Source organism: Petaurus breviceps, unplaced genomic scaffold (assembly GCF_028583685.1).
Source record: "Petaurus breviceps papuanus isolate PSGF00001 unplaced genomic scaffold, PetGlider_PUasm1.0 90825, whole genome shotgun sequence".
NCBI classification, from domain to species: domain Eukaryota; kingdom Metazoa; phylum Chordata; class Mammalia; order Diprotodontia; family Petauridae; genus Petaurus; species Petaurus breviceps.
Genome location: NW_027187353.1, coordinates 4,867,325 through 4,878,603, shown reverse-complemented (window position 1 = coordinate 4,878,603; position 11,279 = coordinate 4,867,325). Strand labels below are relative to the sequence as shown.

Genomic DNA, 11,279 nt, shown 5'->3' with positions numbered 1-11,279 from the left:
AGAGGAGATGGGAAAGAGTGAAGTTGAAAACGACACTGAGTGGAGAGGGAAGATGGGAAAGAGTGAAGTTGAAAACGACACAGGCTCTGAATCTGGACCTTGAAAATAGCAGGGAAGGTTTGAGGGGGCCGGGTTCGAGGGGGAAGACAACGTAATGCAATCCGTGATGCGGCCCACAATATCACAATCTATCAATGCCTATGTGATAGCCCTTCCTGCATGACTCAGTCTGTTCCACCCAAAATGAGGAGAAGAGAGGAGAAGAGGGTAAGAAGAGGCTCTTCCCTGTCATGGTCTCATGCCTAGCAGAGGTTGAGAAGTATGGGAAGGCAGTAACCAGAACTCCAAGGAATTTTAGAGGTCAGCTAGTCCAACTGCCTCATTATACAGATGAGGAAACTGGGACCCAGACAGGTTAAATGACTTGCTTGAGATCACATAAGGAGTAACTGGCAGAGCAGGGTAGCAGTGGGAGGGGGAGGAGAAGAGAGAAGAGGGAAGAGATGCAGGATTTGAACCCAGGTTTTCTAACTTCAAATCCAGCATTCTTTATACTGATCCCCTAGGCCTGAGCATCTGATGATCCAATACCCAAAGGTCCTCTTCCAATTGGAGAGATCCTCAAGGCTTCCCCCCTGGACCACCTGAGTGCCTTTACTATACCAAATGTCTCCATCCTCTACTTTGGTATGAAGACACGTCTAGAAACAACTATAAACATCTAAAGGATTCTATACTGTGGTCCTATGTTAGGACCATCAAGAGGAAAGCAGAGATGAGGTTGCTGCAACCTTCAGAAGCATCTCATCCCACTTTTAAATAGCCAGTCACTATGGCTTAATTTTTCCTAACATCAAACCATTTATTCAACCTGAACTGGCACCACTCCAGGGAAGCTGGAACTTCTATGCCTCTCCAACTTTGTAGGATCAAAGATGCAGAGTTGGAAGGGCCCTCAGAGGTCATCCAGTCCAACCCCCTCCTTTTACAATTGGGGAAACTGAGGCCCAGTGAGATAGAATGACCTAAGGTCTTACAGGTAGTAAGTGACAGAGCTGGGATTAGAACCCAGGTCCTCTAATGTGTGTTTTCAGCTAGAACTTGTGCTTATCACTCTTAAGAAACTATCGCTACCTCAACTCCATGACACAGCACCATGGTAGGACTTTTGTGGAACCCAGGAACTCTGATAAGAAGGAAAAAGAAGCTGATCTGTTCTTAAAGATTCCATGCTGGCTCTAATGCATGATCCCTTTCATTTCTCAGTGCTCACAAACCATCCTTTTAGGAACAAGGTCTATAATTTGCCTAGGCATTGACCCCAAGCTCACCAGCCTATCAATCAAAACATCCACCTCTATCCCTCTTTGGTAAGAGACCTGGGTTTCTCCCCCAGTCCTCCTCATCCCTGAGTCCTGTCTAGGTGCCAACATGACTCTTCCCTTGGGCCCTGTTTCTGCAGGCCACCCTTCTCCCTCATGCGGCTCCCCCCAGCTCTCTCCAGCTTCCCTGGAGTGGTGCCAGTTCAGGCCTCAGAAGAGCTGAGCTTCACCTGCCTCCCACTCTGCTGTCATTGGGCAGGGAGCCTTGTTGTAGTAACAGCTCCAGGGAATCAGCGCCTGAGAGACGCTAACAACTGAAGGAAAAGTATGCTGGCACCAGACTCCCCTCTTCCTCCAGCATCTCAGGCTGACCCTGACCCAGATGAAATCCCCCCTGTTTCTGTCACCCCCACAGTAAGTCTGACCCTCCTGGCTATAGGCTTTGGAATAGAGGCTGTTGGGGGCAAATCCCAATGAGGGATAGACACTGGGGGAAGTGGATGTCGATGCGTTCCAGGGTAGATGTGTTGGGATAGTGTTACCTGGCAACAAGAGTGAAGCATTTCAGAGCTGGGGAAGGTGTCCTCTGGGGTGGGAGGAAGGTGTGAGTCTAGTACCAGTAGCGACAGATTACAAGGAGAGCCCAGGCAGATGTGGACCATGTCATGGACCCAATGACCACAGCAAATGGCCTACTACTACCGGCCAGAGTCATCCAATGTAGGTATTGAATCAAACTGAAGGGATGAAATTAGGGGTGCTAGGGGGTCCTGGAGGATGGCAAACCTTTTGAATCTTGGAGAGAGAGGAGGATGGGGGCCACCTGTCCTGACCTAAGATGGTCAGGGAAATTCCTCATGGCCCAAGAGATCTGATAGGGAGAGGGAAGAATGTGATGCTCGATGATTCTAATACCTCCTTGTAGCAGTCATCCCATTGTGGACCGATTATTCCCCTTCTCCCTTTTCCTTAGTCACCTTGACTTTCCCATCCAGAAATGGCTGGTTCATCCAGCTCCTAGCCCAGAAAGTTCCCCATATGTAAGCTTTGTCTTGAACTCTCAGGATGTCTGGCACCAAAGCAGTCAAGGAAAGAGGTTGTTGAGATCTGTGTGTGATTAGTGTAGGAAGCCTTCCTAGAAGATAAGAGTTCAAAGCAAGGGTTGAAGAGTTGGGGTTTGGGGGGGGGCATTGGTAGAAGGGAAACCTAGTTCACATAAAGCAAAACAAGATGGGAAAAGGGCAGGGAGTTTGAGAGTGAGAGCCTATAAGAACAAGGTTGTTTTGGAACCTAGCTGTGTTTAGATATGATGTAAGAGGCAGGAAAGGAACATCTAAGGGGTGAGCTGGGGACACCAGGACCTGGACAAGAGTTGAGGACAATGGTCCTCTGCTCCACCTTGTGACTCCACCTCAGTGCCTCTGGGGTGATGAGCCACACAGTGAAAAGACTCTGGAGTCAGGGGACCTGGGTTCAAATCCTGATTCTGAGGATCACTACCTGGGTCACCCAGGGCGAGTCATTCAACATGGCTGGGTTTCGATTTCCCCATTGGCTTAAGGAAGGTCCATTGCAGACCCTGCAATCACTGTATCACAGCTAGGAGATGGAGCTCAGGATGTGCTTGGTGGAAGGAGAGGAGGAAGTGTTGATTTGTGATGTATAACCAGTAAGAGATCCAGGAGTTCTATGGAAATGGAACAGGGACCAATTGAAGGTGAAGATAAAGGTATACAGTCAAATGACTCCCCTTCTCCCTCTCTTGAATATTACTGATGTAGTAAACCCACACATCCTCCCCAAGCTTCTCTGCTTCTGTGGGGCAGGCAGCAAGAGAAGACATAGCCCTGCCCAGGGAGCACATCGTTTGGTTAGGAGGATAGACCAAAGACAAATGATGAGATAGTAATTAGGGCGATCAAAACAGAATTGGCTGCTTTGAGAACTAGTGAGCTTCTCCTTGTCACTGGATGTTTGCAAGGAGAGACTGAATGGCCACTCATTGGGAATTTTGTACAGGGAGTTTTTGTTTTAGGGAAGATGGCCTCAGGGATCTCTTCTCTCTCTGAGGTTTTTCAATAACCCTCCACACTGTGTGTTCTAAGAGGTAAATGCAGGCATTCCTCTTATGGACAGAGTTGTAGGAAAGTGTTAGGAGGTGTAGAAGGGTCTCCCTTCCCCTCCCCCCACTTTATGAGGCAGCACCATTTCCCCTGAGCCTGGCAATGGTACTGAAGGCTGGCCGATGAATGGCAAAGACATTTAGCAAAGGTAGAGCTCCCTTGGGGCTGTGTTGGTCAGGAAAGGCTTCTCAAAAGAGGAAGACTTTGAGATAGAGCTGAGCCTTGAAGGATGGGAGGATCTGAGAGTGGCATACATGGGGTAAAAGAAAAGGGTTTCTGGTAGAGCAGGGTGAGGAGCAAATCCTAGGATCTAGATATTCAACCCCCTTTCATTTTACTGATGAGGAAACTTGGAACACCTGGGAGAAACACATGAGGGGCAGTGTGGAGGCGTAAAAAGAACAATGGACTTGGTGAGCTGTGGATTTCAGTCCTGACTCTGATGCTGGTTGGTTTGTGTGCCATTGGGAAAACAACAAACTCACCTGCATGAGCCTCATTTTCCCTGTTTATAAAATGGGGGTGATGGTGGTTTTGATCCTAGTTGCATTGTTTGCCTTCTGGAGCAGAGTCTGCTTAGAGAGCTTTAGAAAGGGGAGCTATTGCTTTTTCCCACTCCTACCCCACCCCCTCTCCATTCACCATTAAAACTATAATAGCAAATTCACAAAAGCATGTTCAGGCAAAGTAGGTGGGCTTTAAAAGGAGAAGGGAAAATGTACTGGAATTACCTCTTTTTTGCTCCTTTTTTTCTAACTCTTGAATGGGATTGAACAAAGAACCTTCAATCTCTTCCTCAGCTAAAAGCTGGCTGAGACAACTCAATGTGTATTGTTCCCATCCACCCCCACCCCCTCACCATGATGGTAACCTAATCTAAAGCTTCCATCTGCATGTATTTGCATGTTGTTAGCAGAGGAATTGAGATCCTGACATTAAGTCCAACTGGACACAGGCTGCTGGTTTTTAGATCCAAGGAGGCCCAAGATTCCAGGTGCTGAGAACAGGGAGATTAAACCTGCACAAGGCTAGAGAGGGGCAGGGGAAGGACCAGGAGACGCAGGCAGCCCAATATCTACCAGCTTAAAAACCATGCATGGCCCCCCTACAGCCTTCAGAACAGGGGATCTCAGTGCTATAAGGAAGATTAGAGACCATCTAATCAGACACCCCCCATACACCTGCTATTTTATCCATGTGGAAACTGAGACCCAGAGGAAGAGAAATGACACCTAGGGTCACTCAGCTGGTTAGTGATAGAATCAAGATTAGAATCCAGATTTCCTCTCTTCCCAGACCAGTATACTTTCCACTGTCTCTGAAACTCCTCAGCCCAGCATTCAAGGCCACCACTCACCCCAAAGGCTTTCTCGAAATCTGTCTGCCATTGTGCTCTTACACAGACACTCTGGCCATCCAAGCCAGTGGCCTTGCTGTCCTCCCTGTCCTGTTTCCCACACCCTTCCAGATCTTTCCCTTCTGAGGATGTTTCTGCATGCCGTACCCCCTGCTGCTTCTGTCTACTCCACACCCTGATGCACACTGGGCTCTCTCTTCCCTGGTTTCTAATCAGAATCTGAGCCCTGGAATTCTAGTCCCTAGTCTCTGCTCTTCAATTTATGTGGGTCTCTCCTCCTCCTCCCAAATTCCTTCCTGGCTTGGGCTTACAGCTTGTACTTAACAAATAAGGGGATCCTTGACTGGAGGGGCAGGAAAAAGAGATGAACTGCTTTGCAAAACAAGTGTTCACTCTGAAATCGGAACTTCTGCCAATGAGATAATAAGTGACTTGCCCAGGGTGACATGGCCTGAATATGTCTATAGAGAAGACGCTTTGTTCCTATGAAATATGGTGCTTCACCCCAAAGGCCAAGAAGAGCACTCCCCTGGGTCCTCCCTTTCCACCCCTCCCCACCCTTGAGGGGACTGAGGGAAGGACTGGGGAGGGAGGGAGCAGACGACACCATGAAGAGCCAACAAGTCGCCAATGGCCCCCCATCTCTGCCCCTCATCCCCCTCCTGGCCCCTCTAGGTGGAGAAAGACCCCTTTCTAAGGTGACTTTCTCCCCTTGGAGGAGCAGACATCCTTAATTCCAGGGCACTGACATCTGCTTTTCCAAGCCCTGTTGGTGGCAGCTTAACAGATGGTCGTATAGTTTAGGGAGCTGACCTTACAGTCAGGAAAACTAAGGTTCAGATTCTACCCATTGTGTGATCCCCGGGCAAGTCACTGCACTAGAAGAGGGAAATTCCTCATTGGGATTTCCCTAAACCATGAAATCACAGGTTGGGTCCAAAAGGAAAAAAAAAAAGTTTAAGCCACTATAGGGGAAAATGTTCCCTCACCCAACTAGCTCTCACCAAGCCCCCTCATGGACCTGACTCTCTGTGCTACAGCAGACAGTTAGCCTCTCCGAGGAGGTGAGGCCAACCCAACCTAAGGACACATCGTCCTTAGATGATTTGATCTTCTCAATGTGTCTCCACTTTGTCTCCTAGAACAAGGGTTCCCTTTCCTGGGAACTCCATCCTGTAGATAGAGGGCTCTGGGATGAGGTGAAATGACAGGGCAAAAAGGGCTTACCCAGACTACAGGCTGGTGACCAGTGGCTTGATTGGGTTTCACAGCTGGAAGATTTCAGCCCACGTTGGCCATATCAGAAGGCTATACACAAGATCCAGTCAAGGTCCCAGCCCTTCACGGTGTGGCCCTATGAAGAGATAAATGAGTACTCCCACGTGCCCTGTGAGAAGGTGCATCTGCATCGCAGGTAGGGAGGGCCTCAGAGCTGGAGGGGGGGTGGGCATGAGGGCAGGGCCCTCGGGGAGCTCAGGGCCAGCACCCACACAAGCCCTGTCCAGAGCTAATGGATCCCAATTCCACTCACAAATTTAGAATGTTGCTGGCAGGATTGTCAAATATTTTTCTCAAATCTAGGCTTATTAGTTTCAAACTCAACTTTGGGTACTGGCAGCTTATTGTAGTAAGGAAAAAGTCTGGATTCAAGATCTAGGTTCAAATCCCAACTCTGTTATGGACCTCCTATGTACTTCTCTCTGAGTCTCAGTTTTCTCATCTGTACAATGAATGGCTCGGACTAGTTGATCTCTGGGATCCCTTCCAGTTCTAAATCTGGGGTCCTGTGAAGCACTGATAGTAACAAAGAGCAAAGGCAGAGCAGATCAGCAGAAATCTCCCGGATCTTGAGTCAGAAAGCCTGGGTTTGAACCCTACCTACATCAATTTCTAGCTGTGTGAGCTTGGGCAAGTCACTTAGCTTGCCTGCGCCTTGGTTTCCTTATCTGTAAAATGAGAGGATGGGACTAAATGACCTCTGACTTTCGATCCATAAAGTGCTGCTTCATGGTGGCCGACCCTCCAGCCACCTGCTTTAAGAGCTAGAGACGGATGCAGGACTCACAGGACAATCAGATAACTAAGAATTACATCTTAGCCCCTCTGTGCTGTCTTAGAGGCTGTATCAGTGAATGGGTCATGTCAAAGTGCACGAGAATAATCTGGCATCTCAAGCCATTTGCGCATTTCCCAGGCAACCTCATTTGTGCCCTTATTCGGCTACTTGGGACCTTTCTTCATCAAAAGCACGAAGGGAAACTGTTAGTTATCATATGCTCTAAATTAACGGAGCCAGAACCAAGATGCCTCGACTATGTTTGTTTCTTTACTACCAACAGTGAGTGAGTCAAGTGAGTTCTCAGCAACACCCTGTCCCTGTACTGAGACCTCTGGCAGTACAGGGGAGAAATAAGGCCATATTTCTGTCCTCAGGGAGCTTATAGTCTAAAGAGAAGAGGAGGAAGGGAGAGAAAAGATGAAGTCAGGGTTAGGGAAGGGGAGGAGGAAGAAAGAAGGAGGGTGGAAGGAGAGAGAAGGAAGAGGGAGAGAAGGGGAGGGGGAGCAGGAGACAGAAAAAGACAGAGATGGAGAGGGAGAGGGGGAGAGAAGAAGACAGATGAAGAGAGAAGGGAGAAAGAGGAGAAGGAAAGAGGAGGGGGGAAGACAGGGCAGAGGGGGAGGGAGAAAAGGGATGGAGAGAGGGGGAGAAAGGGGAAAGATAGAGGAGAAGAGGGAAAAGGGAGGGGGGAAGAGAGGGGAGGGAGAGAGGAGGGAAGAACAGAGAGAGACAGAGATGGAGAGGGAGAAGGGGAGAGAGGAAGAGACAGAGAGAGGGAGAAGAAAAGAGAGAGGAGGAGAGGGACAGAGACAGAGAGAGATGGTGAGGGGGAGAGATGGAGAGGGACAAGGAGAGACAGAGGGGGAGAAAGAGAGAGATGGAGAGGGGGAGAGAGAGAGTGACCCTACGTTGTGATTATGCTGAGGGAAAATGCTGAGATGTAGGGTTAGTGTTTGGTCACTGTATGTCAAGGAAGACTTCCTGGAGGAGATGGGCCCAATCCTGTGAAGTTAAAAAGTCAGAAAAAAAAGGATATGGGAAAATATGTCTGTGCCAGGCAAGTGAGATACCTGAAGAAAAAGAAGACTGGGGAGTGGATAAGGGGGAAAATGATGGAAGCAGTGGAGCCTAGAGGTGAATCAGCCAGGGGACAGGTTTGACTTCCAAAGGCCAAAGCTCGTTTTGAGAATCTGAGGGAACACGGGAGGAATCCATGGGCCCAGGGCTTTCAGGCAGGGAGGAGGGCCAGATTGGCGGGCTGGAGGACATATAGGTGAGGCTGAGCTCTGCGAAGGCGGCAAGGGGTCAATCATTGCTAGACCAAGGAGCTGGTCATTGTACAGAATGGGAATGGAGCCCCCTTCAGGGAGCATCTCCTTCTAGCTCCTCAGGGAGCTTATAGTCTAAAGTGGTCTGGGCCCTCCAGTTCCCTCTTGTGACTCGCCACCTTCTCATTCTCCACAGTCTTTGTTATTTGGAACCCTCAGACAGCCAAGACCATCAGAATGAGGTGAGTAGCTCTGAGGTCTACGCACTAGGCAGACAGAACTCTGGGTCCTCCCCTGGGCACCACTGCCAGCTCCATGTCCTAAGTCTACCCCCAAAGGCAGGTGCTTCCTGTGTTGATCTGTGCCTCTGACTGTTTAGGGGTGCTTTGAGATCCTTCAAGTGCATGAGTGGGTACAAAGGGAAAATATTGGCAAGGAGAGAATTTCCTCTGAAAGTCTAAAGGTGACACAGAGAAGGGAGAAAAGGGAAGACAAGCTGAGTGTGAAGGCCAGAGAAGACCAGCTAGCAACTGAGCTGAATGGTCCTCCGGTTAGGTGGGAATATCAGGGCAGTGTGGTAGAAACATCTCTTTAGTAAGAAAAGCTGAGTTCAAAACCTACCTCCTCCACCTATCTAGGTGACCTTGGACATGTTACTTAACCCCCATGGCCTCAGTTTATTATGGATTGGTTCCCTTACACTGATGAAATCCCAACTCTCCCTCCCTCCCTCTCCCCCTTCTTTCCCTCCTCTCCCTCTCCTCTCTCTTTCTCTGTCTCTGTTTTTCTCTCTCTCTCTGTCTCTGTTTTTCTCTCTCCTCTCTTTCTCTCTCCTCTCTCTCTCTGTCTCTTTTTCTCTCTCTGTCTCTGTTTTTCTCTCTCCTCTCTTTCTCCCTCTCCTCCTCTCTCTTTCTCTCCTCGCTCTTTCTCTCCCTCTGTCTGTCTCTCTCCCCTCTGTCTCTCTGTCTCTCTCTCTGTCTCTTTGTCTCTGTCTCTCTCACACACACACTCACAGAGTCAGGCAACAACTAGATATCAGACCTACATACAATTCCCAGTCATCATAGGACATGGATTCAAATCCTACCTCTGATAATTAACTCCTTATGTGACCTTAGGCAAATCACCTCCTCTTCCTTAGCCTCCCTTTCCCTCTTCCACAAAGTGAGGGCATTGAGGTGTCCGTGTGCTCCTTCTATCAGACTCGGTGCTGGATGGAAGGGAAAATTCACCAGAAGAGAGGTAGAGAATTAAGCTGGGGGCATCTTTCCTTCCCCATAGCCAGCACTTAATAAATACTAGTTGACTTACTGACTGACCAGAATTCCAGCTGAATGATTAAAAGTCACATAGCTCAAAAGCCCTTGTAGAATCTGAAGACCAGATCTGGCTTGTGTTGTTCAGTGGCTTCCCTGGGTGAAAAAATCCCCCCCCCCCTTCCTCGGTTTTCCAGCCTCTAAAAGGTGCAGTAATGCTGCCGTAAAGTTCATTCCTCTATAGCTGGAAACAATGGTTTGTTGTGTTTTTTTTGCTCGCACCCCACCCCAGACAGTGAGAGACAGGGCTTCTGCCTGGAGGGGGTTAACAGCTCTCCCCACTTCCCCCTGGATTTCAGAGAGCTCTGGGTGTGAAAGCACATGTGTTCCTGCTTGTGAATGCCTCCACATAAGTGCTCACAAGACACCATCTGTCTTACCTTAGAGGTGCCCCGGGCCTGTGGTTCTCCCCTCACTCTACTCACCTCGATTACTCTGTGATGCTTTCCCAGCTTTCCCAGTGAGGCTCCTTGCCCATGGAATAATTCATATTTACACATTGTACTTGAATCCATGACTCATAAATGTTTACTGAATGCCTACTGTGCACACCACTATACTAGGAGTTTCCAAGCGTTCAAAGGACATTCAGATGGGATCCAAGTTATAGACTGAGGAGGGGAGGGGTGATTCTGGGCTTCATTTTCCCATCAATCAAGTGAGGGAGGAGAATTTGCCAAGGGAGCTTCTAATAACTTATGATGTTGAATGACCATAATTTTCTTATTTTATTCCTTCTCTCCTTCAGTCTTTCCCAGAGCCCTCTGAGGCAGAGTAAGTCAAGCAGGGCCCAGCTTATTCCATGTTTTCCAGATAAAGAAACTATGGTTAGAAAAGTCAAATTGACTTGCCTAAGGTCACCCAGGAAAGGAATAGAGCCCCTACCAGAACCCAGGTTTCTTCAGGTTTCTCTGGGAAAAAAAGTGAAGAATAAATAGAATAAAGAAAGTTGAAGAAAGAAACATAATAATGAAAGAAATTGTGCAAGAATAGATGGTGTGAATATTGGTCACTTCAAACTTAGGGGTGGGACTGAGTGGATCCCATTTCTCTAGGTTTCCTTCCAAGCCGATTCGTTTTTTTCCTAGGCTGGTAGATAGCAACAATAAATGCTTCTGTTTCTATTAGGATAAGGTTCACATGGCACTTTCCCCACTATTTAACAGATGTGGAAACTGAGGCACAAAGCAATTAGGCAACTTGTCCTTGGTTACACAGCTAATAAACATCAGAATCGGGATTCGAACCCAGATCCTGGGTCCAGGCTCTCTCCACCACTTCACTAAGCCATGGCTACCTCTCACTAGGGATTAGAGACACCGGTCTGAGAACAGAGGTACAGATGGGGCTTGGGGAGTTTCTCTAGAATCATAGACAGCTTAGAGGGCATCTAATCCAATTTACTCATTTTATGGATAAGGCCCAAAGGGGGAATGATTTACCCAAGGCCGAACAAGGAGTGGGCAGGATTCAAGCCCAGCCGTTCTTACTCTTAAGTACACCATGATTTCCACCTTCAAGCTGGTGGGGGAGAGGAGGAGATGGATGTTTAGAAGGCTCAGTCCCTGGAGCTCCCTCCACACCTTCCACCATAGGAAAGGGTCCATAAATCAGGGTTCTTAAGGTGCTCAAATCCCACTTCCCTCCAGCTCCAAAGTAGCTCCCAGATCCTCCAGATAGAACCGGTCAAAGCCTGAGGCAGGATCATGTGTGGGAGATGGCCTCCCTCTGCTGGGCAAAGAGAGAAGCGCCCAGAAGGCTTGAGACTCAGAGCTACCTGCTGGAACAGGTGCCCAGTGAGGGCAGAACAGGGCCTCTCTGGAGAGAAGTCAGC

The 11,279-nt window shown here is 48.6% G+C and overlaps 1 protein-coding gene across 1 annotated transcript in view; it reads left to right on the top strand.

The window, feature by feature from the left end:
- Positions 1-11,279, top strand: part of CCDC33 (coiled-coil domain containing 33) — a 188,001-nt gene that overhangs the window by 137,930 nt on the left and 38,792 nt on the right. The window contains exons 12-13 of the mRNA XM_069071206.1: positions 6,074-6,216; positions 8,326-8,371. Coding sequence (XP_068927307.1) covers positions 6,074-6,216; positions 8,326-8,371 — 189 coding nt within the window. The remainder of the gene's footprint in view (positions 1-6,073; positions 6,217-8,325; positions 8,372-11,279) is intronic.